This window comes from Triturus cristatus, chromosome 11 (assembly GCF_964204655.1).
Source record: "Triturus cristatus chromosome 11, aTriCri1.1, whole genome shotgun sequence".
NCBI classification, from domain to species: Eukaryota; Metazoa; Chordata; class Amphibia; order Caudata; family Salamandridae; genus Triturus; species Triturus cristatus.
The window spans coordinates 122,491,921-122,518,340 of NC_140594.1; the positions used below are offsets into that span (position 1 = coordinate 122,491,921).

General features: G+C 46.7%; 1 protein-coding gene across 2 annotated transcripts in view; it reads right to left on the bottom strand.

The window, feature by feature from the left end:
* The window catches only part of SFI1 (SFI1 centrin binding protein), a 531,261-nt gene that overhangs the window by 84,381 nt on the left and 420,460 nt on the right, over positions 1–26,420 (bottom strand). For both annotated transcript variants that reach the window (XM_085635878.1, XM_085635877.1), the window contains exon 29: positions 18,354–18,474. In XM_085635878.1, the coding sequence (XP_085492004.1) occupies positions 18,354–18,474 (121 nt within the window). The remainder of the gene's footprint in view (positions 1–18,353; positions 18,475–26,420) is intronic.

Genomic DNA, 26,420 nt, shown 5'->3' on the forward strand with positions numbered 1-26,420 from the left:
AGCAAAAATTGTGTGGGTCAGAACCCACTGGTGGCAGCAACATTCCTAGAGATAGGGATAGGTCTTATGACCATAGAAACCTAAGCAAGATAGTCCCCCCATATCAGAATGGGGATGACATCCACAAATGGATGACTGCTTTGGAGAGGGCCTGCAAAGTACAGCAGGTACCCCAAAGTCAGTGGGCAGCTATCTTGTGGCTCTCCTTTTCTGACAAAGGTAGAGACAAGCTCCTCACAGTCAGTGATGAGGATGCAAACAATTACAAAGTCCTGAAGAGTGCTCTGATAGATGGGTTTGGCTTAACCACTGAGCAATATAGGTTGTTGTTCAGAGACACCCAGAAGACACAGACACAGGACTGGTCTGATTTTGTGGATTGTGCCACTAAGGCTTTGGAAGGTTGGTTAAATGGCAGCAAGGTGCAGGACTATACAGGATTGTACAACTTGATTATGAGGGAGCAGATCCTTAGTAATTGTCAGAACCAGCTTCTCCATCAACACCTGGTAGACTCAGATTTGACCTCTCCCCAAGAATTGGGAAAGAGGGCAGATAAATGGGTCAGGACCAGGATTAGGCCTAAAAATCAGGGTGGTGACCAAAAGAAAGATACCACCAAGCCTCAAGAGAAGGGTGGGGATAAAGCAAAAGAGAAATCTTCCTCAGGGCCCCAAAACTCCACACAGGGTGGTGGGTCCCAAGCTCCCTCCTCTACCACAGTTAAAAAGCCTTACTGCCATGTGTGTAAAACACCTGGGCATTGGAAAACTGACAGCAGTTGTCCACAGGCTAAAAACAAAACTGTTCCTCCAACTACTCCTGTCACACCACCTATTACTGTCAGCAGTAATCCCCCAGGTGGTGGGAGTGCCCCCAAAAATTTGGTTGGGTTTTCTTGGGGAACACAGGGGGATCCTGGCTTAGCCAATTCCCCTGCAGCAGCTACTCTTGTCTGTGATGGTGGCATGGGGTTTGCCAACTTCACTGCCTGTCCCAACACTTTGGGTAGGTACAGACAGGAACCCTACATCAATGGTAGAAAAGCTGAGGCCTACAGAGACACTGGAGCTAGCATCACTATGGTGGCCCATAGGCTAGTTCCCTTTGAGCAGCTTTTGCCTGGTTTCTCATACCAGGTAACTAACATTGATGGCAACCAGAACAGTCATCCCATGGCAGAGGTATGTCTCAGCTGGGGAGGTGTCACTGGCCCTAAAAGGGTGGCAGTGTCTCCAACCTTGCCTGTGGACTGCTTGCTGGGGAATGACTTAGAACTCTCAGCTTGGGCTGGAGTTGAACAAGACACCCATTCTAAAATGGTAGGCCTTTCCAAAAAGGGTAGTGGGGTTGTGCCAGTCACAACCCCTGTCCAAGTAGCTTTCCTCCCTGAAAAGGTTGGAAGGGCAGTGGTAGCCACAGCCCAGGCACAGACAGACTTCCCTGTAGAAATTGGCAGAGCTGTGACAGTCACAGCTCAAACACAAACTGAGTGCCTTCCTGAAAAGGTTGGCAAGGCTGTAATGGTCTCAGCCCACACTCAGACTGATATAGGTGTAGTGAAGCCTGAAACTATGGATCACTCCACACAAACAGAGAGTAGTGGGGAGGAAGAAAAGTCTCCCTCTCCCCAGACATTAGGAAAAGGTCAGCCTCCTCAGGGATCTGACCTCACCCCTTGTGAAGGAACTGCCCCAGAGGTAGCCAGGCCTGGCCTGGCAGAGCCTCTGATGTCAGTGGCCCCTTCCAAGGTGGGACCCAGTCTGGTGCAGGTAGCCTGCCTCTCTCTACCCTGCCTCAGTCAGCCCAGGGCTGCAGAGGTCAGGGAGGCCAGTGGACCCCAAGAGGGCCCCTGTCCACAAGAACCCCCCCTTCAAAAGAATGAGGATTGCCTGGTTAGTTGCCCTAGCCAGGTGATGGGTAAAAACATTCCTGAGGGATCCCCTTCACAGGTAGTTAGGGACCTCCCCCAGAGGGATTCTGTTGGGCACAGGCAAACATGGGACCTTAGGGCCCCAAACCTGACCTGTCCCTCCAGTAAGCCCACAAAAGGGACCCAGCCTCCAGCTTTAGGTAGCCAGAGGCTGACCCTGAGAGCACAGTGCAACTCAGTTAGAGAAAGAAAGGCATCCAGGGTGGAGGATGATTGGAGGAAGCTGAGGCCTCACTTTGAGGACACTCACTTCAGTACTCCATCTCAACACCAGCCTTTTACTTTGCAAAGACACACCAAAGGTAGAGATTCCCTATGGTGGAGACCCTATGATATCTTTAGGATGAGGGATTGCTTAGTGGACCATGAGACAGGGGGTAACCATGCCAGTGCTGGTTCTTCCTTATATGGCCACTCAGGCAATAGAGGCTTACCTTGTCAAGGCCAGCCTTATCTCCTTTCGTTTGGGGGGGGGTTGTGTAGGAAGGTGGATATCTGACTATGGTTACCCCCAACTTTTTGCCTAGTGTCTAGCTGGTTTTTCGACTTAGTTGGCCTGAGATCCTGCCATTCAGGGTCTCAGGCTGTCTGCTCTCTCTTTAAAATGGACTCCATGTACCCTAGGTACATAACCAATTGGTAAGGATCACCTTATTGGACCCTGTACAGTGTACCCTAGGTACCCAGGGCATAGGTGTACCCTAGGCCTCCCAGGGGCTGCAGCATGTATTATGCCACCCCTGGTCTGGCCTTCCAATCAGACACAACTGGCTGATCACTCAGCTGGGGCAAGGTCGTGTAATCACCCCTTGCTTAGGTGTAGTGTTCCTATACCTACCTTATATATAGACACATGTGTACCTATCAGTCACTCCTATGGCAGGCCTTAACAATCCTGGAGGCAGAGTGCTTGGTAACATGTGAGATGGTGCTCTAGCATGAGCTGAGCCTGTCTGCAGCTTTCGGAACCATGTCCTTATAGCTGTTCTATGATATAGCCTACCATATACTCTTAAAGTGCCTTATAATCTTAAACGGTTATGGTAACTATGGTTGGGCTGTATCAAAACATGTCGTGTAAGGTGTCTAACACTTTGGAATAATACCCCCATACCATTTCTGGTGATGAGGATATTATTCCTCCCTTCTAGAGGGAGAGACATGTTAAAATCCTACTTTGCTGTTTAACTCTAACCAAAGCCTCAGCATCACAAAATGGATGCTGCTGCCACAGACACAAGTCTGACCTCCTGCTGCTGGGAGTGATCCCAGCCAGGGAGGCCTGGACAATAGGTTTCCTGCTTGGGGTGGTGCTAGCACCTCCCCAGACAGCCTTTAGTGTATTGGGGCAGGGTGGGCTGAAAGGAATGAGACATGCCTGGGGCACACAAGGTGTTCCTTGCATAGTCCAGTTCAAACCGGCGCTGGGGCACTCCAGCCCCAGCTCTGGCGCGAAACTGGACAAAGGGAAGTGGGTGTAACCACCCCCTCCCAGGTCCCACCCATAAGGCGTGACCTAGCAGGTATCCCAGCCCCCCAGATTAGTATAAGAGTGGGAGTTAGGCCTCAAGACTAGAGATTATCCTGAACCTGAAAAACTGAACAGAAACTCTGGACCTTCGACATTCGACGAAAGAAGAAGACTGAAGAATCTCCCTTGTAGCCAAGGAGTGGCTACCCTGTGCAAACAGGCACCATCAAGAGACTACCCTTTGCTTTGTGAAACGTTCGACGAGGAACCGACTGCAGAGCCCGACCAGAGCCTTGATTTCCAGACTTCTCCGACCCTCATCCACATCTGCAGCAGAGCTGGGATCCGTGGAGGCGACGAGCGACGTGGGACCGGCTACCTGGAAAAAGTGGCTAGTAACTTACAGCGCAGCTTCTGAGGTACCCTCGAAGTTGTGCACCGGGGATTGAGAAGCCCCAACCCCAAGCACCATCTGCACCGAAGATCAGCCCCCCACACTCCACGAGTCCTGCGTGGGGCCCTTCAGCATTTTCCTGCTTGCCGCGTCTGTCCGGTTGCTTGCCCGCTGGCTAGTGGCCTCTGTGACGACGCACCCTGAAATCTTCTGCGCTGGTTTGGCTCCTCCAGACTGGCTCCCGCTTCTCTGCAAAGAAGAAGCACCCCAGACCTTCCTGGTCTGCACCAGAAGCAAGTCCTTCGTTCTTTGTGGGTTCCGCTTGCCAAGGCTTGGTGAGTCCTAGTCCAACTTCGACGCCGCCGACAGCAAGAGCCTTCGTGGGACAGCTCGCCTCCTGGTCCTGGTCGTCCTCGACGCTTCCTGGTCCTCCTGGCTGCAGCGACAAGCTTCACCTTCACCTGCAACTCTTCACGACATCGCCTGGTTCCTTCCTGGTTCCACGTGGTCACTGGCTAGTGACCTTGACTCTGTCCCTTCTGCTTGCAGGTTTCTTCTCTTCTTGATCCCAGCCTTGGGATCCACCGGACACTCTTCACTGACTGCCTGTCAGCATCTTTCTTCAGGCATCCATAGGAGTCGACGACGAAAACGACGCATCTTCACCCCTATGCACCCGCAGCCTGTGGGCTAGGTAACTTGGGTACTCCGGTGCTCATCAGGATAGTGACTATCCTAGTGTCTAGTTTTCAAGTCTCAACTTCCTAGCTACTCCGGAAGTGTCCTAAATCTACCGTTTTCTAAACTGTACTATTGCTATTGACTTTTACGCATTACGCGTGAGTGTTTCCACTCTGCACACGAATCCCGTGGGCCTCCCACTTCCTAACTAACGCTAGTGTAGTGTAGCCCCAGCGATTCCCTAGGCCTAGGCCTATTCTATTTCCGTGACAGTGGTTCTTATACCACTTACTTAGTATATGGTTTGCGTGGCCCCTAGGGCCTAACTGTATTACTTACCTGTGTGACTTAATGTATGCATAAATAAGACTGTGTTGTACTTACCTCTAATCTCATAAAGAGTGCTGAGGGTTTGACTAGAATAAATACACTTTATTTTATATATATATCTGTTGTGGTGTCCTTTCATTTGGTATTCAAGGGATTATATATGGTATCACAGCTGGCTTCACATGCCATTCAGAGTTTAGCCTAAGACTGCTCTTGTCCATGCTACCACTAGGATAGCTGGTCTATAAGGTTGACTTTACAACCAATCACCATAAGGGTATTTGGACTGATATAAGGTGTACACTAGAACTAGTGACATCATACATCAGGCCAACTTCTCACATCAACCTTATAGACCAGCTATCCTAGTGGTAGCATGGACAAGAGCAGTCTTAGGCTAAACTCTGAATGGCATGTGAAGCCAGCTGTGATACCATATATAATCCCTTGAATACCAAATGAAAGGACACTACAACAGATATATATATATAAAATAAAGTGTATTTATTCTAGTCAAACCCTCAGCACTCTTTATGAGATTAGAGGTAAGTACAACACAGTCTTATTTAAGCATACATTAAGTCACACAGGTAAGTAATACAGTTAGGCCCTAGGGGCCACGCAAACCATATACTAAGTAAGTGGTATAGGGACCACTGTCACGGAAATAGAATAGGCCTAGGCCTAGGGAATCGCTGGGGCTACACTATACTACCAAAGGTTAGGAAGTGGGAGGCCCACGGGATTCGTGTGCAGAGTGGAAACACTCACGCGTAATGCGTAAAAGTCAATAGCAATAGTACAGTTTAGAAAACGATAGATTTAGGACACTTCCGGAGTAGCTAGGAAGTCGAGACTGGAAAACTAGACACTAGGATAGTCACTATCCTGATGAGCACCGGAGTACCCAAGTTACCTAGCCCACAGGCTGCGGGTGCATAGGGGTGAAGTTGCGTCGTTTTCGTCGTCGACTCCTATGGATGCCTGAAGAAAGATGCTGACAGGCAGTCAGTGAAGAGTGTCCGGTGGATCCCAAGGCTGGGATCAAGAAGAGAGGAGACCTGCAAGCAGAAGGGACAGAGTCAAGGTCACTAGCCAGTGACCACGTGGAACCAGGAAGGAACCAGGCGATGTCGTGAAGATTGCAGGTGAAGGTGAAGCTTGTCGCTGCAGCCAGGAGGACCAGGAAGCGTCGAGGACGACCAGGACCAGGAGGCGAGCTGTCCCACGAAGGCTCTTGCTGTCGGCGGCGTCGAAGTTGGACTAGGACTCACCAAGCCTCGGCAAGCGGAACCCACGCAGAACGGAGGACTTGCTTCTGGTGCAGACCAGGAAGGTCTGGGATGCTTCTCTTTTTCAAAGGAGCAGGAGCCAGTCTGGAGGAGCCAAACCAGCGATGAAGATTTCAGGGTGCGTCGTCACAAAGGCCACTAGCCAGCGGGCAAGCAACCGGACAGACGCGGCAAGCAGGAAAATGCTGAAGGGCCCCACGCAGAACTCGTGGAGTGTGGGGGGCTGATCTTCGGTGCAGATGGTGCTTGGGGTTGGGGCTTCTCAATCCCCGGTGCACAACTTCGAGGGTGCCTCAGAAGCTGCGCTTGAAGATACTAGCCACTTTTCCCAGGTAGCCGGTCCCACGTCGCTCGTCGCCTCCACGGATCTCAGCTCTGCTGTGGATGTGGATCAGGGTCGGAGAATTCTGGAAGTCAAGGCTCTGGTCGGGCTCTGCAGTCGGTTCCTCGTAGAACTTGGGCAAAGCAAAGGGTAGTCTCTTGATGGTGCCCGTTTGCACAGGGTAGCCACTCCTTGGCCACAAGGGAGATTCTTCAGTCTTCTTCTTTCGTCGAATGTCGTAGGTCCAGAGTTTCTGTTCAAGTTTGCAGGTTCAGGATAATCTAAAGTCTTGAGGCCCAACTCCCACTCTTATACTAATCTGGGGGGCTGGGATACCTGCTAGGTCACGCCTTATGGGTGGGACCTGGGAGGGGGTGGTTACACCCACTTCCCTTTGTCCAGTTTCGCGCCAGAGCTGGGGCTGGAGTGCCCCAGCGCCGGTTTGAACTGGACTATGCAAGGAACACCTTGTGTGCCCCAGGCATGTCTCATTCCTTTCAGCCCACCCTGCCCCAATACACTAAAGGCTGTCTGGGGAGGTGCTAGCACCTCCCCAAGCAGGAAACCTATTGTCCAGGCCTCCCTGGCTGGGATCACTCCCAGCTGCAGGAGGTCAGACTTGTGTCGTGGCAGCAGCATCCATTTTGTGATGCTGAGGCTTTGGTCAGAGGCTAACAGTGAAGTATGATTTTAACATGTCTTTCCCTCTAGAAGGGGGGAATAATATCCTCATGTCCAGAAATGGTATGGGGGTATTATTCCACAGTGTTAGACACCTTACACAACATGTTTTGATAAAGCCAAACCATAGTTACCATAACCGTCTAAGATTATAAGGCACTTTAAGAGTATATGGTAGGCTATATCATAGAACAGCTATAAGGACATGGTTCCGAAAGCTGCAGACAGGCTCAGCTCATGCTAGAGCACCATCTCACATGTTACCAAGCACTCTGCCTCCAGGATTGTTAAGGCCTGCCATAGGAGTGACTGATAGGTACACATGTGTCTATATGTAAGTTAGGTATAGGAATACTACACCTAAGCAAGGGGTGATTACACGACCTTGCCCAAGCTGAGTGATCAGCCAGTTGTGTCAAAATGGAAGGCCAGGCCAGGGGTGGCATAATACATGCTGCAGCCCCTGGTAGGCCTAGGGTACACCTATGCCCTGGCTACCTAGGGTACACTGTACAGGAGCCAATAAGGTGATCCTATCCAAATGGGTTATGCACCTAAAGTACATAGTATTAATTTAGAGAGAGAACAGCAGGGCTGTGGGTCTGATTAGCAGGCCCACAGCCACATCTAAGTCGAAAACCAGTAAAGCAAAAGCAAAAAGTGGGGGTGAACATAGAAAGCAGACCCTACTCTCCTACACAACCCCCCCCCCCCCCCCCAAACTTAGGGACATTAAACTAACCTTGACCAGTTGAGTCTTCATGTTCTAAGTGGAAATATCTGGAGAGTCCATCTACATTGGCATGGTCAGTCCCAGGTCTATGTTCCACTGTGAAGTCCATCCCCTGTAGGGAAATGGACCACCTAAGAAGTTTGGGATTTTCACCCTTCATCTGATTTAGCCACAAGAGGGGCTTATGGTCTGTCTGAATCTTGAAGTGAGTGCCAAACAAGTATGTCCTCAGCTTCTTCAGGGCCCAAACCACAGCAAAGGCCTCCCTCTCAATAGCTGACCAACGTTTCTCTCTAGGGGTCAGCCTTCTACTTATAAAAGCAATGGGCTGGTCTTGACCATCTACATTCAGTTGTGAAAGAACAGCTCCCACACCTAACTCAGAAGCATCTGTCTGGACAATGAACTCTTTGGAGTAGTCTGGACTTTTCAGAATAGGTGCACTGCACATGGCCTGCTTCAGGTCATCAAATGCTTTTTGACAGCTTACTGTCCACTGAACTTTCTTTGGCATCTTCTTGGAGGTCAAGTCATTAAGTGGTGTCACTATGGACCCATAGTTCTTAACAAACTTTCTGTAGTACCCAGTCAGGCCCAAGAAAGCTCTGACCTGAGTCTGGGTAGTTGGAGGAGTCCAGTCCTTTATGGTCTGGATCTTGCTCTCCAGTGGTTGAACCTGACCCCCACCGACTAGGTGGCCCAGGTATACAACCTTGCTCTGCCCTATCTGGCACTTAGTGGCCTTGATAGTGAGGCCTGCCTTTTGCAGGGCCTCTAAAACATTCCTCAGGTGGACCAGGTGATCCTCCCAGGTGGAGCTAAAGACAGCAATATCATCAAGATAAGCTGCACAGTAGTCATCCAACCCAGTAAGGACTTGATTCACCAACCTTTGGAAAGTGGCAGGTGCATTCTTCAAACCAAAGGGCATTACCACAAATTGATAATGTCCTCCTGGGGTCGAGAAAGCAGTTTTGGCCTTTGCATTCTCAGCTAGTCTGATTTGCCAGTAGCCTGCTGTCAGGTCAAATGTGCTCAAAAACTTAGCAGCTGCCAGTCTGTCAATGAGCTCATCTGCCCTAGGTATTGGGTGGGCATCTGTCCTAGTGACAGCATTGAGACCTCTGTAGTCCACGCAAAACCTCATCTCTCTCTTACCATCTTGGGTGTGAGGTTTTGGCACAAGAACTACAGGACTAGCCCAAGGGCTCTCTGAATGTTCAATGACTCCCAGCTCCAACATCTTTTGTACCTCAACTTTTATGCAGTCCCTGACATGGTCAGGTTGCCTGTAGATTTTACTCTTCACAGGCAGACTGTCACTAGTGTCCACCTCATGGGTGCACCAGTTTGTCTGACTTGGGGTCAGAGAGAACATATGTCTGTAGGATTGCAGAAGTTGTCTGCAGTCCTGTTGCTGATGGACAGTGAGGCTGTCAGAAAAGACCACACCATCAACTGAGCCATCATCAGGGTTCTGAGTCAACAGGTCTGGGAGAGGGTCACTCTCTTCCTTCTGCCCCTCATCTGTAGCCATGAGTAAGCCCATGTCTGCCCTGTCAACATATGCCTTCAATCTGTTGACATGAAGCACCCTGTGGGGGCTTCTGGGAGTCCCAAGGTCCACCAAGTAGGTGACTTCTCCCTTTTTCTCAACAATAGTGTGGGGTCCAGACCATTTGTCTTGGAGTGCTGCTGGGGCCACTGGCTCCAACACCCACACTTTCTGTCCTGGCTGGTAAACAGTCAGTACAGCCTTTTGGTCATGCCAAGCTTTTTGGAGTTCTTGGCTTGCCTCAAGGTTTTTAGAAGCCTTCTTCATATACTCTGCCATCCTGGAGCGGAGACCAAGTACATAATCCACTATGTCCAGTTTGGGTTGTCTGAGAGGTCTCTCCCATCCTTCCCTTACCAAACACAGGGGTCCTCTTAAAGGATGCCCAAACAAAAGCTCAAAAGGGCTGTAGCCAACCCCCTTTTATGGGACCTCTTTGTAAGCAAATAGAAGGCAGGGTAAAAGGATGTCCCATCTTCGCCTAAGCTTGTCTGGTAAACCTTTTATCATTCCCTTTAGGGTCTTGTTGAATCTCTCAACAAGCCCATTGCACTGTGGGTGATAGGGTGTGGTGAACTTGTAGTTAACACCACACTCCTTCCACATTGCAGTCAAGTATCCTGACATGAAGTTGGCACCTCTGTCAGAAATGACCTCCTTTGGAAAGCCCACTCTGGAGAATGCTCCAAGTAGGGCCCTTGCCACAACAGGAGCTGTTGTGGTCCTCAGGGGAATTGCTTCTGGGTACCTGGTGGCATGGTCCACTATCACCAGTATGAATCTGTGCCCAGATGCTGTTTGTGGGTCCATTGGTCCTACAATATCTATGCCCACTCTTTCAAAGGGAACCCCCACCACAGGTAGTGGTATGAGGGGGGCCTTTGTGGTGCCACCTGATTTGCCACTGGCTTGGCAGGTGACACAGGAGCGACAAAACTCCTTAGTATCTTCTGACATATGGGGCCAGTGAAAGTGAGGGACAAGCCTGTCCCAAGTCTTGTTCTGGCCTAAATGTCCTGCAAGGGGAATATCATGGGCCAAGGTAAGAAGGAAGCCTCTGAACTTCAGTGGTATGACCAACCTCCTGGATGCACCAGGCTTGGGGTCTCTAGCCTCTGAATACAGTAGCCCTTCATCCCAATACACTCTATGGGTACCTTGAGCATTCCCTGCAGCCTCAGCAGCAGCCAGCTGTCTGAGGGGTTCAAGAGAGGGGCAGTCTAATTGAGCCTCAGATCTGCCCTTGAAGGTCCCCCTGTCCCAAGAAACTCAACCTGATCAGGTTCAAGTTCTTCTAGGACAGTTCCTTCAGGGCTCTCAGAATCATCCTCCTGGGAGGTCTGATCCACCACCTGAGGCAGGGGGGAAGGCACAGCCTGAACCCTACTGCTCTTTCTCTTGGGTTGTGACTGGTCCATAGTTTCAGGATCCAGCACTTGTTCAGTGGTGCACTTTTTGGCCTGTGACCTGGTCACAGCAAGGACATGTGCATCTATCCCCAGCATTTCTGCATGGGTCCTATACTCCACTTCAGACCAAACTGAAGTTTCAAGATCATTGCCCAGTAAACACTCTACAGGAAGGTCTGAACTAACAACAACTTTCTTGAGGCCAGTTACCCCTCCCCAGGAGAAGTTAACAATAGCCACACTATGGGAGGTAGTGGCATTGCTAGCGTTGGTCACTAGGTAATTCTCACCTAGTATGATCTGTCCAGGGTCCACAAAAGCAGGTGTCACCATTGTGACACTAGCCCCAGTGTCCCTGTAGGCCTGAGCCATTCTTTGGTTGATAAAAGGAGTCTGTCTGTACTTGCCCAGGTTACTGGGGCCTACAGTAGAGGACAAAGCTAAGTCCCCATCACAGATCAGAACAGCCTGAGTAGGTACTCTGACTAGGCCAGAATCCTCCTCAGTTCCCAGGGTTAACCCTACTACACCCTTTTGCTGGGAACCACCACTTACAGCTGAACTAGGGGGTACAGTTGCCTTAGGGGCAATGGTGGCTGGGGGCTTATCCTTTTTGGTGCACTCACTAAAATAATGTGAGTTGGACTTACAATAGTTGCACCATGGTTTCTTTTGGCCATCTTTCTTTTTATCCTTTTTGGGACCACCCTCCCCCTGAGCCTTTTGGGGGCCTGGTGAAGACTTCTGGTCTTTTTGTTTCTGATCATTACCCTTCTGGTCTGCCTTTTTCTGATCACCGCCCTGGTTCTGGTTTTTCTGCTTAACTCTAGTCCTGACCCATCTATCTGCCTTCTTTCCCAATTCTTGGGGAGAAGTCAGATCAGAATCAATCAGGTGTTGATGCAATAGCTGGTTTTGACAGTTGTTAAGTATTTGTTCTCTCATGATCAAATTATACAATCCTGTATAGTCCTTAACCTTACTTCCCATTAGCCAGCCTTCCAGAGCCTTAGTGGCACAATCTACAAAGTCAGTCCAGTCCTGAGTCTGTGTCTTCTGGGTATCCCTGAACAACAACCTGTATTGTTCAGTGGTTAGGCCAAACCCATCAATCAGAGCACTCTTCAGGACAGTGTAATTATCTGCATCCTCATCACTAACTGTGAGGAGCTTGTCTCTACCTTTCTCAGAGAAGGAGAGCCACAAGATAGCTGCCCACTGACTTTGGGGTACCTGCTGTACTTTGCAAGCTCTCTCCAAAGCAGTTATCCATTTGTGGATGTCATCCCCACACTTGTAGGGAGGGACAATCTTGCTCAGGTTTCTATTATCATAGTGCCTGTCTCTATCCTTAGGGATATTGCTGCCACCAGTTGGTTCTGACCCACTTAACTTTTGTTCTCTAGCCAGAGCAAGCTTCTCCTTGGCAAGGGCAAGTTCTTCCCTCTGAATCCTCAGATTAGCTTCCCTCATTCTGGCTTCATGTTCCTTTCTCTCAGGGGAAGTCATTCCCCTGAGAGAGGAAACACTAGAGATGCTAGAGACATGGGAGTGGATGGATTCCCTTGAAGGGGATCTGTCCTTCCTGCTTCTCTGTGTAAGCCTACTTGGGGGTCTGTATGGGGGGACCCCATGCAAACTCCCATGTAAGCTTAGGTTAGCCTGGCTAAGTCTTCCTACTTGGCCCTGGCTGTCTACCTCTTCATCTGAAGTCCCATCTGACTCCTCTGTGGTGGGTAGACCCTCCTGTGTACCTAGGGTACCTGCCTGAGAGGCTTTAAGAGCATCATACTCCTCTAGGAGTTGTCTTAACTGAAGGAGGGTAGGGTTTGCACCCTGTTTTATTCCTCTGGAGGTACACAATTGTCTCATCTCCTGGAATGTTAGGGTATCATATCTAGAGGGGGTCTTCTGCAGACCTGATCCTCCTGAGAGAGCATCTACTTGATCTCCTCTCAGAGACATGATCTAGTGAGGGTGTGGTGTGTGCACCTACCTACACTAGTTGTTTCTACTAAACCTCTCTGGTAGTTGTAGTCAGGGTGTGTTACTCCCTTCAACCTACAACTACTAAGTCCAGTAGGACTTAAGTATTATAATCTATGTTATATGTACCTAGACAATATCTGTGTGATCTTTCAATTTAGTATCTTAAGATTACAATGGTATTACAACAGCAAGCTCAGATCCCAACCGCTGCTCACCAATGTGAGAAGTTGGCCTGATGTATGATGTCACTAGTTCTAGTGTACACCTTATATCAGTCCAAATACCCTTATGGTGATTGGTTGTAAAGTCAACCTTGTAGACCAGCTATCCTAGTGGTAGCATGGACAAGAGCAGTCTTAGGCTAAACTCTGAATGGCATGTGAAGCCAGCTGTGATACCATATATAATCCCTTGAATACCAAATGAAAGGACACCACAACAGATATATATATAAAATAAAGTGTATTTATTCTAGTCAAACCCTCAGCACTCTTTATGAGATTAGAGGTAAGTACAACACAGTCTTATTTAAGCATACATTAAGTCACACAGGTAAGTAATACAGTTAGGCCCTAGGGGCCACGCAAACCATATACTAAGTAAGTGGTATAAGGACCACTGTCACGGAAATAGAATAGGCCTAGGCCTAGGGAATCGCTGGGGCTACACTATACTACCAAAGGTTAGGAAGTGGGAGGCCCACGGGATTCGTGTGCAGAGTGGAAACACTCACGCGTAATGCGTAAAAGTCAATAGCAATAGTACAGTTTAGAAAACAATAGATTTAGGACACTTCCGGAGTAGCTAGGAAGTCGAGACTGGAAAACTAGACCCTAGGATAGTCACTATCCTGATGAGCACCGGAGTACCCAAGTTACCTAGCCCACAGGCTGCGGGTGCATAGGGGTGAAGTTGCGTCGGTTTTCATCGTGGACTCCTATGGATGCCTGAAGAAAGATGCTGACAGGCAGTCAGTGAAGAGTGTCCGTTGGATCCCAAGGCTGGGATCAAGAAGAGAGGAGACCTGCAAGCAGAAGGGACAGAGTCAAGGTCACTAGCCAGTGACCACGTGGAACAAGGAAGGAACCAGGCGATGTCGTGAAGATTGCAGGTGAAGGTGAAGCTTGTCGCTGCAGCCAGGAGGACCAGGAAGCGTCGAGGACGACCAGGACCAGGAGGCGAGCTGTCCCACGAAGGCTCTTGCTGTCGGCGGCGTCGAAGTTGGACTAGGACTCACCAAGCCTTGGCAAGCGGAACCCACGCAGAACGGAGGACTTGCTTCTGGTGCAGACCAGGAAGGTCTGGATGCTTCTCTTTTTCAAAGGAGCAGGAGCCAGTCTGGAGAAGCCAAACCAGCGATGAAGATTTCAGGGTGCGTCGTCACAAAGGCCACTAGCCAGCGGGCAAGCAACCGGACAGACGCGGCAAGCAGGAAAATGCTGAAGGGCCCCACGCAGAACTCGTGGAGTGTGGGGGGCTGATCTTCGGTGCAGATGGTGCTTGGGGTTGGGGCTTCTCAATCCCCGGTGCACAACTTCGAGGGTGCCTCAGAAGCTGCGCTTGAAGATACTAGCCACTTTTCCCAGGTAGCCGGTCCCACGTCGCTCGTCGCCTCCACGGATCTCAGCTCTGCTGTGGATGTGGATCAGGGTCGGAGAAGTCTGGAAGTCAAGGCTCTGGTCGGGCTCTGCAGTCGGTTCCTCGTAGAGCGGTCGCAAAGCAAAGGGTAGTCTCTTGATGGTGCCTGTTTGCACAGGGTAGCCACTCCTTGGCTACAAGGGAGATTCTTCAGTCTTCTTCTTTCGTCGAATGTCGAAGGTCCAGAGTTTCTGTTCAGTTTTGCAGGTTCAGGATAATCTAATCTCTTGAGGCCCAACTCCCACTCTTATACTAATCTGGGGGGCTGGGATACCTGCTAGGTCACGCCCTATGGGTGGGACCTGGGAGGGGGTGGTTACACCCACTTCCCTTTGTCCAGTTTCGCGCCAGAGCTGGGGCTGGAGTGCCCCAGCGCCGGTTTGAACTGGACTATGCAAGGAACACCTTGTGTGCCCCAGGCATGTCTCATTCCTTTCAGCCCACCCTGCCCCAATACACTAAAGGCTGTCTGGGGATGTGCTAGCACCTCCCCAAGCAGGAAACCTATTGTCCAGGCCTCCCTGGCTGGGATCACTCCCAGCTGCAGGAGGTCAGACTTGTGTCGTGGCAGCAGCATCCATTTTGTGATGCTGAGGCTTTGGTCAGAGGCTAACAGTTGAAGTATGATTTTAACATGTCTTTCCCTCTAGAAGGGGGGAATAATATTCTCATGTCCAGAAATGGCATGGGGGTATTATTCCCTAGTGTTAGACACCTTACACGACATGTTTTGATAAAGCCAAACCATAGTTACCATAACCGTCTAAGATTATAAGGCACTTTAAGAGTATATGGTAGGCTATATCATAGAACAGCTATAAGGACATGGTTCCGAAAGCTGCAGACAGGCTCAGCTCATGCTAGAGCACCATCTCACATGTTACCAAGCACTCTGCCTCCAGGATTGTCAAGGCCTGCCATAGGAGTGACTGATAGGTACACATGTGTCTATATGTAAGTTAGGTATAGGAATACTACACCTAAGCAAGGGGTGATTACACGACCTTGCCCCAGCTGAGTGATCAGCCAGTTGTGTCAAAATGGAAGGCCAGGCCAGGGGTGGCATAATACATGCTGCAGCCCCTGGTAGGCCTAGGGTACACCTATGCCCTGGGTACCTAGGGTACACTGTACAGGGGCCAATAAGGTGATCCTATCCAAATGGGTTATGCACCTAAAGTACATAGTATTAATTTAGAGAGAGAACAGCAGGGCTGTGGGTCTGATTAGCAGGCCCACAGCCACATCTAAGTCGAAAACCAGTAAAGCAAAAGCAAAAGCAAAAAGTGGGGGTGAACATAGAAAGCAGACCCTACTCTCCTACAATCTGCAGGTAGGTGTTCAAGAATTGGTGCAAGATTTGACCACAACTGGCAGTCGCACCACCCCAGAATCGCTAATGTATTGGAGGCCTTAATGGAAGTAGCCGCCATAGTGGCAAAGCGCCTGCCGATGCTGTCTAGCCGCTTTCCTTCCCTGTCTGGAGGCAAAGAACAAGGGGCTGCTGGATTCCTGGAGCGCCTCTGCGCTGCTTGCATTATCACTGAATCTGGCCGAGGATGCCCAATCAAGCACGCAGGAGCAGAATCAGAGGCTTTGTATTTCTTCTCCATTCTTGGTAATACGGCCGAAAAAGAGGCCGGATTCTTCATCAACTTCAACCCTTCCTTCCAGATGTAATCCACTATTAGTATGGATCATACCGATTTCCTGGCAGAATCGTTAAAACCATAGAGGAAGCATTCGGTCTGGGTTACTGGCAGAGGTAAATCAAATAATTTGTAAGCTCTTTCCAATAACTCATGGAAACCTCCCATAGCTCCTGGAGGAGAACTCGCTAGATGAGGAGAAGGCGATGGTGAAGATGGAGAAACTTAATCTCCCCATTCCCAGCCGACCATGTCTATATCCCGGATGAGCTCTCCCTCCTCAGGCTGATCATCAGCCTCACTTTCAATGTAATTGTCTCTTATTGCAATACTTCAAGGAGCTAGTCTCTCCTCTTGTGTTGTAGGTGGTGGGGTAACCACTGGCGGTGCTGATGAAACCTGTATGCTAGCCCCTCCTGGCGTGAGCGGAACTGGGGCGTGAGAGTCTGGAAAACACTTATAATAATCATGGAGCATGTGCCTAAGGTCAGGGACAAGAGAGGTTCGTACCAACATGGCATCTCCCCGTACCTCCTGATGTTCCTCTCATGCTTCGTACAGATAATGCTCCTGAAAAAAGTCATATTGTTGTGTTTGATGACGAGCCGTGAAGGAATAGTCCCCTACCATGAACTCTGAGGTGTCCTGGATGTGTGCATCATCCTCATCATACGTGTCCTGGCTTTTAACCCTAAGCTGTGATGGACTGTAAGCTGGACCAAACAAGCTCTAGTCCCCAGATTCCTCCGTATCCAGAAGGTGAGATGGAGGCAGAGGTGATACCTTGGTTAGGGATGTCAGGCCTGGAGATTTTTGGATTAACTGATGTCTTTTAATGTCCTTTTTATGCACCGTCGACGACATCTGAAGGTAAACGTCGTCGACACCGGAAGTCTTGTAGGGGACTTGAACACCGTCGTCGACGGGGCCGTGGAATGTCTGCATAGATGGTAGAGGCATTGGTACAGAGTCAGACTGAACGACAACCGGCTGCACTTTAATTTGGTAGTGCGGCATTCGGTCGAGATTGAGATGACATTCGATTGAGATTGAGCCGAAACCTAGTCAGAGTCAGGCAACAAAATCAGCACCAGATCCACTTTCAGCACAAGTAGGGTTGGTACCGGCATTAACAAGGAACAGCCTAGCACAGGTTCTTGAGCCGCAGTAGACATATGTGCTGGAGTCAGCGAGGGACCTGGGAACCTATCCTTAGGGTGCAGACAGTGTAAGGAATGGACCTCCGGCGGGAACCTGACTGGAAGCCCCTGCAGGTCCATGGGGCCAGCAGGTGCACCACAGGGAGCTGGGAGGGCACTGAAAATCTGCAGCATGGCCTCTTGTAAACCTAAATTTGCTGTGTAGTCAATGGCACGGGAAACTCAGGGATCACTGGGATCAGTTAGAGAACTGCATCTGCGACTAAGAACCTTGAGGGAGAGCAACTAACATTGTGACACCCTTATGCTTTCTCCTTTGATGTGGAGTAGTTTGCTTTCTGGTGTTTGCGTTTGAACCTCTTGCGGGAATGGCCCCTACAGTGGGACAGAGTTGAACTCTGCAAGCTGGAGAAGGACTTACACGGAGGCTGCGACTGCTTCTTATGTTCTGCGACATACAATCCTGGATTGCCTTCAGATGAACGAAGGCACACTTGCAGCGTGACTTAGATTCCTGTCCCAACCTCAAACACCAGAGAGACACCTTGTGCGGGTCAATGGCCAACATCTGTTTTTACTGTCACGGCACGGTTTGAAACAAGTAGTTTTAGGCAGAGACATCATTCCTAGCACACTGGATTTCGTTTTAAGAGCCTTCAGTAGGCTGACAAATTTAAGAGCAGAGCTCTGGGTCCGCTTCAAACGGTGCAGAAAGAAAGGAACTGACTTCTGGGTGCAGGGATGTCGCCTGTATGCGGGCTCCATTCCATCACCTCTGAGGCAGTAAGAATCGAGTGTACAGCCACACAACGCCACTTAGGTGCGCGCCAAAGCATTGCTGGAAAAGATTTCCAGTTCGTGTCTGGTGCCATGGGAGTATTTAAAGGTGAGTAATCTGCAGCTATAAGTATCCATCAGAAAGCTCTGATAAAAGGCTTGAACTTTTTGTTTCATCTGCTTTACAAGGATTTCCTGTCTGACATCTGAGGAATATTCAAACATGCATGTAAATCTACACAATAGCCAAGAGAGGTGGGTCACTGTCCCACCACCGACCATGGCTTGGACGGAGTGCAGTGTATCTAAAACAATAAAGTATAATTTGCCTTAACATACTTGAGATTTGTTTTGTTATCCAGGTATTGTTGCATTTTCTGCTGGATCTGTCCAAGCTCAGCTACCAGCTCTCGCCTCAGCACAGCTTCTTTTTGGGAATCACTTTCACTCCCTGCATCACCTGTAATAACATGAAAAACTAGAATAAGAATGAGTAACAAGTTATGCACAGTAGCTATACTTACACTGGTGGTAATTAGCCCTCCTTAATCTTTTATTGGCTATACACAGCATGAACAAAGCCTGGTAGGATGACAGTGTTTTACATGGAACAAATGGCTGAGCCCATAGGTTACTACAAGAAATATCATAGCATTAAGATAGAAAACTGGTAATACTGGAAAGCACTCCAAACAAAAACTGAAAGAGAGGGATTGACTAGGTAATAGAGAGAGGAATGAGGAAGGTTGTGGGAAAGTGAAGTAAAAGAGAGATAGTGTAAGTTATGTCGGGAAATAACACATTCCGAGATGTTGACGAAGAAGAATACAGTTTAGTTCTTTTTGTAGGTGGTTCAAGAAAATAAGATTTAAGGATCTTCAAGATAATGACAGAAGATAGTTTTTAGTGGTCTCCTGAAGGCCATTAAGGAATGTTAACTTTTGTAGGATTGGAATCAGAGTTGCAAATGGATACCAACAAGGGATGCGGTGATACTTATTTAATTTTAGCATTGTGTTTCTCGTGTCTAGAGCTGGATTTGCTTCTTATATCTTTTGCACCTACAGAGATTATTTTTGGCCCTGCAACAGCATGGATAGTGTTGAGGGGTATGAAAGCCAATTTATACCATTGATAGCGAATTGCCTGCCACATCCTAATCACTGTTTATCTGTGAAGGAACCAAAGTGTTCAATCCTATAAAAAGCAAGGTCTAGGCATTAGACTAAGGCGTGACAATCCTACATATAGGCATCGAAGTCCATGTTAACGTTCATGGCTTAGTGACAAGCTCACTATGCCGGAAAAAACAAGCCCATTTGCTTCCTTCGTTGGTGGTTCGTGAAGCTCTGCCTCCATATTCTGGTGGAAATCGGGCTTTGTGCAGGAAGCGAGAGATAAGAGTTTAATTAACTTTCTTCCCAGTGAGTTAAAGGAATTTCACATATTTGTCCACAGGAGTAAAAGAACCTATTTGTTTTTCTCTGCTCTGACCAGGTTACATCACAAATGATTTTGACTGCAACTATCATGAGGTGCAAATAGCTTTGGGCCTTATGTTCATACAAAGCATTCAGTAAAAACTGTCACAATTTGCGCACTGACTTTTGCCGAATGCATTGTTTTTTTGGCAAACCAACATACGTTCAAACTTGTTGGTTCACAAAATTTCGACTTGTAGGGGGTCCCAATTTGACTCACCTCAATATACATGAGGTTGATCGTAAATTAAAACCCAGTACGAATCGCTGCCATTACACGGATGATGGCATGCTGGGGTTTCAAATAAAATTATCTTTTTTTAAACGCAGCCTATTTTCTTTAAAGAAAAACAGGATGCATTTAAAAAAAATAAACAAAGGTTTCAAAAACGTTTTATAGCCAGTAAGCTGCCGACTCCTAAAAATATTTTTTTTCGAACATTGATAAAGGGGATTACTACCAGCTTTGAGGTGTCAGTAAACGATCAATGATTTATGACCGCTACTGAGGTCGCAAAGCATTGGCACATAGCATTAGAAATTGCAACTTGGAAGGGACGCCCTAACAACGCCCCTTTAAATTTGTGATTCAGTATGTAGTCGCAAACCTGTTTTGCAATTCGGTAACAAGTTACTGAATCACAATTTGTGTTTTGAACATACACAAAAGGTATATGCGGTAGCAAAGGCTCAGGTTTTGCGAATAAGAGCCTTTGTGACCGCAAAACATCTTTGAATACAAGACCCCTTTGTTTGTTAAGGTGTTTTCTATCTGTTTCTGTAACACAATTGCAAAGGAGTGCACGTTTTGCCAAATTTATGTGGCAGCTGCATGCATACCTTCTAACAAAAATACTCTTAGGCACACATTAGAGCACTGCAGAGATTGGGATTTTGTGGATGCAATAAATAGTATCAACTATCCATTTTGCCCAAAAGTGGAGCCTAACCTGATGTTGGTGCTTTCCACACCAATATCTGCATACTCCGATATGTATGCTACATTTTTTCCCCAGTACATTTCAGCAGGACTGTCTTACCAAAATATGCCTTACTAAAATTGTGGGGGTGTGATGCTTTGTCCACAGGGATGGCATTCATTGCTTAAGGTACAACCACACCATCATATGATCCAGAATACGATACACCGATTTGGCCCAAGAGATGGTGTCTTCATTCAGACCAGCACTTGTTCCATATGGATTGGTGTCCGCATTCTTTTTTGTTTAAATGAGTTCTATTGTCTTTTCAATGTTCAGTATACATCAAAACTTAAAGGAATCGTATTGCATCGGCATACCAACTTAAATACAGCATTTTCCACTTATAAATCAACTGCAGATGTAAACGTTAGACACTTACGAGTTATTTGTGCCAAATACACGCTTCTACCTGTATTTCTTGGACCTCAGTCAATTCCAGAGTATAAACCTTGAGGTCTCCAGCCTATACTCTTGTGTACCATTTTTGCAGCCTCTATGCACCAACCAAGATTTGTGTGGAATTGTTCTTGAGACGGAAAGCTTCTGATACACCATTTATGATCCATGTCTCTTCTTCAATGCTACATTCACCAACAGCTTATATTTTGAGTCTTCTAAGTCTTCCCATATACCCATTAGGGCAAGCATGAAGGTATTTCTGTTGGTTGGAGTGTCTATTGTTTTGTGTGTATTTGTTACCACAATTCTCCAAAAAGGGATACTGCCATGTTTTATGAGATTATGTGCACTCTTGCGTGCATCCCCTCAAGCATTCAGTTCTGATACGATATCCAAACAATTTCATCTGTGTTCTCGAGTAGATAGCCCTATGTAGTATTTTTAATTACACAAGCCAAACATTTGCTTCAATAGCTATATCTTTTGGGTACATGCAGGTTTCTTTGTTAATCTTTGTCCATTAGCCTCATATTTCTGTCCAAGTTAGCTTTCAGTTTGGCCAGAGTTTGTTTAACATTACAATTCAATGTTTTGCATGTCCTTGAAGCTGCTTTAGTCTCTATCGTGTCAGCCAAAAGCCTGTTTCTTAAAGGGAATAATCATAAGGGAATAATATATTGCCTTAAGGGATGATGTTATTGGAGACAGATAAAGAATTGGGCCTTAGGTATCTCAAATTAGCTATTTAAAGAGAAAGAAGACAGAATAGCATGGTGCCCATATGTCTCTTACCTTAGTTACGCCAATAACATTCCACTATTTGAAGCATTAATTGCTGACCTCTGTCATACATTTCTCTTTCTATATTAGGGTCTCTGTTACTTTCCCTTTCCATCCTGTGTCTCTAGTAGTCCTTTTCCATGCCTTACCTGCCACCTCCATTCGAGAAGGCAAGGGTATCAGTGAGCTTTCCCATACAGATAATGTGGGTATCATTCTGGCCCATTATAAGTCTGTTCACCATTACAGACATTCATTCTGGTCATTAAAGGACGATCACGGACTATTACCAAATGTAGTCGATTACCAAGCAGTAGTTTGGTAGATGCGGCAGTGAGATTGCCCTCCATTATAAAAGCCACTATTGAGGATCTGCATTGAAATGTTGTGTGTCACACCCCCCTATAAAAAAAGTCTCAACATAATTTGCTTTTCTATAAAAAGAAAAAAAAAAAATCAGGTTGAGAATTCCGAAGTGGGAGTTTTGCAGTTCAACAGAGAAATTTGGACCATCATTTTACCTAGTTGTGATAACAGGAAAGTCCCAACAAGCAATCTTCGCCTTAAACGATCCAGCAATAGTTTTACGTTTAGCTCAAAAAACATTTTTACTTGTCGTTACTTATATCCCCAAGCACTTGAAGCAGTCTTCCTTAATGTTAAATGAGGACAAAGTATTTTTTCCATGGCACTAATCTCCTATGGGGTACAGTATCGGTTTCTCCCAGTTAATTCTAAAGCCAGAGATTTGGCCAAACCAGAAATATGTGTAATAGTCTCTAGATAGATTAATCTGAGCTTGTGATGTATAAAAAGATATTACCCGCATTTGGTCAGTTTCCATTTTCAGCATTCGTATGTGAACCGGGGGCCTTTCATGAGGATGGATTGAAAAAAAACAGAGGAGACAGAGTGTGAAGCACAAGCACTGAACTAGGAGTATTTACAGAAAGCGGTACCTTAAAGAACCTTCTCACTACCTGGAGCTCACATTGGAAATAGAAGACACATGCCCCAAAAATCATCAGAATTATGCATGAAAAACCTGTAAGTTCCTTCTGGCTTGGGCAGCGCCATGAGAGTACAGAACCTGGACAGGAAACATTATTGGATCTGTATCCCTTTTTCACATGCTTTGGAGCAAATGGTGTTGGCAGAATCAATGAGTCAGTTAGGGGATCACCGATTGAAGAGGGTCCGAATGAGATATGAGAATAGACTTCTAAGGGATTTGTCTTGGATGCAAAATCTGAACGCTATCACGTTGATTTTTAGGTCATTCCCTGGTAAGATAGCAAAGAGTCCTGGTTGACTATCACAAGGAGACCTTCAGGCAGCTTGTAACGCATATACTCTTATCCATAGCATTACCTGATCAAACTGGTTCCTGGGAATATCATTCTCCTTAGGCGAAAATCACTAATTTGGCAGCTTCTAGTAAGGCAGAGAAGTCTCACTCCTCTCTCACCAGGTTGATTGATAGATCAGAAAAAGGCCCTACATTATTCTCACTCCTTGGGAACATGATTTCTTGGCGATCAGTTATACTGATAAAGCTGCACTTGCAGGTACCTGCCACAAGGAAGCTGTGGGTCGTATAACATGTTTGGTCTGATCCAAATATTAAGCTACATTGGTAGTGAACAGAGCTGAAGGTGCAGATGTGAGCAATCTGAAAGGTACATAAGGAAAAACATTGGCAAAGGTTTCCACCTTCGCAGTCATCTGCTAAATTTTCTCCTTCACTTACTACTCTTAATCACTCTGATCTTTTGTCCTGCGGGGTATAATGCTAGTTTTGAATCTCTGTTTATCACTGTGCAATCATTTTGAGGACAGTGGCTAATATTTATTTACTTGTATTACATTTCAAACTTTGATGATAGAACATTGGGTTTTTGATTGTGTAATTCAGCTTGGCGACTAATTATTATAGTCCAAATAAATTAACTATTTGTGCATAATCCCGCTGTGAGCAGTCGTTGCTTTCTATTGCCAAAATGAAAAGGATGAATTTTCAGAAGCTCTTTCAGTAGAAGTAATCGCCTTAGGAAGAATGCTTCCACTGTTCCAGCCGGGTAGCTGTTGACGGCAGTTTTTTGTTCTATAGTCATCTTACTTGTATTATTGTTATTATTTTAAGGATGCTTCCATTCGAAGACTAATCTGTGAGTTCAATTAGTTTTTCAGATTTAATGTGTTACTGTGTGCACACAGTGGTGGTGTTGCCTACTCATACAAATCGATATGTTTTATTGTAAACGTGTTCGCATATTTTTTATTGTTTTTAAGAAACTTATGACACACTTTAGTGTCGTTGATATGATCACTATTGTAAATATCATTACTCAGTCACTTACAGCATAAGATAGTTAATTCTTCTTTTATCCTTATGCAGCATCTTGCAATTCCTGTGCTCAGTCCAACTATGTTATTATCTTTATACTGAGCTTCTAAATTATCAAAGGTTGGAACATGGTTGACAGCTATCCCGGCTGGAAAAGATTCTTCATTTATTGTACTTTGTGCAGAAACTCGCTCTATGAACTCCATTATGAATGTGGGTCCATTTGAAGCGCGTAATCAGCATGCGTTGCAAAAATAATTACATATGGTCTTTTCGCAGTTTTGTTGTCTTCTTTTGTGATCACCTCACTGGGCCGCCACACAATTTATTGACCACCACATGCCCACCCGACACTCTGAGCACCCACTGTCTATATGTATGCTGCATATAACTATACAAGTATATATAATTGCATGAATTTCAGGTCAGAAAGCATTTATTGTTCACTTTATGCATTCAATACTTTGCTTAAGCATTGTATCTTAAAAAAAAGTGTTATTGCTTTTCCAGAAGAAAGAAATCCAATCCAATAAAACAAAGAGGCAGGGTTCAAGGCACCACACAGTGGGCATTATCAGCGAGGGGTGACAGACGAGATTTCGGAGACAACGGACAAAGGACATCATCATGTACTGTCCATTTAAAATTTTGTAGCAATAGTAAAGTCTAAGTTGAGTGACTTTCACGTTAACCCTCTATACTCTCGCCAAGGAGCCCGGATTTTTCCCATTTCTGGGGCATCCTCTGCTGAGATAATTTGTTTCTTCTGCTAGAATACACCAGTCCATGTCGTTACGCTCAAGCATTGTTTAAATGATCATTCATTTACTAGAATGTTGCCTTTATAGACATTTTGCATGTCTATAGTCTTAGGTTACTGTCATTTGTGTAGCACATGTCTATCATAGGTGTGACTAGGGAGGAACACAGGCTGTTGACTGACGAGTCTCCCTCTGCTACTCACCAGCACATGCAAGTGGTTAGAAGTCTAAAATTCTCTGGCTTTCTGGGGAATTGAACCTCCGGTCACGTTACACTGCATCAGGCGCTGAGCTACTTCGACATTCGCCTTCAGCTGGAAGGAAACTGGGTCCCCTCCCTACCTGACAAACTGAAAGACTCATATGGACAGGTCAATATATCTGCACTGAGGTGCTAAAAGAAATGCTGTTCGATGTTGTATGTGATAAATAAAACTTAGTAAGACCTCCATAGTATGGTTTCAAAGCAGAACATCCTACGTCTAAACAAAGGGCTACATACACCCACCTCTTAAATATCTGCACAAATAGGAAGCGAATCAGCATGTACCTGAGCCAAATGAATCCATCCCTTTTACCATCTCCCTAATCAGTCTTGTTGAAAGCCTTATGGGGGAGTGGTGGGCACACCCAATATCAGAAACGGTACATATATGTCAGCTTGCAAAGCAACAACCTCTGCTTCGATTTGTTTTGAAGTCAAAGCTAGGGACATTTAAGTCCATGGCACTTTGCAGCAAGGTACCATCACATGTAACACACTTAAGCCACTTCAATAACTTAAGTACACATCATGAAATACATTAAACCCTGGAAGTGATATCTTGCTTTATATTCTGAGGTACCGTCAGAACTCTCTTGCTTTATCGTTAGGGTACCTCCAAATCTATCTCAACTTAAGCCTGATTTAAATTTATTTGCTGTTATGTCTAAATCTCCCATTAAAAAATAAAATTTGCAAGGAGGGAGCAACTAGGGAATTTCCCAGCAGCAAGTACAATGATATGAGTTGAGTGGTCTGCCTGCAAATCTGCCTTTGCCAATGGGAAAATTAGCACATGGTTTTAGGTGTAGGAGAGTAAGATCTGCTTCTTATGGTTACCCCCACTTTTTGCTGATGTTTCACTGTTTTTCGACTTTACTCTGGCTGGGGTCCTGCTATTTAGGGCACCAGCCTAGCTGCTTCCTCTCTAAATGGATTGCATGTACTTTAGGTACACTCCATATTGGATTCTGGGGTACAATAATAAGTCCCTAGTATATGGTATAATATGTACCCAGGGCATAGGTACCCCAGAGGCCTACCAGGGGCTGCAGCATGTATTGTGCCACCCCTGGGAAGCCATTTAAAATAACACAACAGGTCTGCTACAGCAGCCTGTGTACGGTGTGGTATGCACCCCTTACTGAGATATAGGTTCCCTATATCTCTCCCTATCACTGCACATATAAAACTATCAGTCACCCCTATGGCAGGCCTTATCAATCCTGAAGGCAGGGTGCTGGGTTTTATGCAAGAGGGTGCCCATGCATGAGCAGAGCCCCTCTGCAGCCTTCGGAACCTTAATTCCAGGGTTGTTTGAGATGCAGCCAAACCATATACTCTTAAGTGCATTATAACCTCGCGGTAAATGCTAACTTTGGAATGGCTGCAT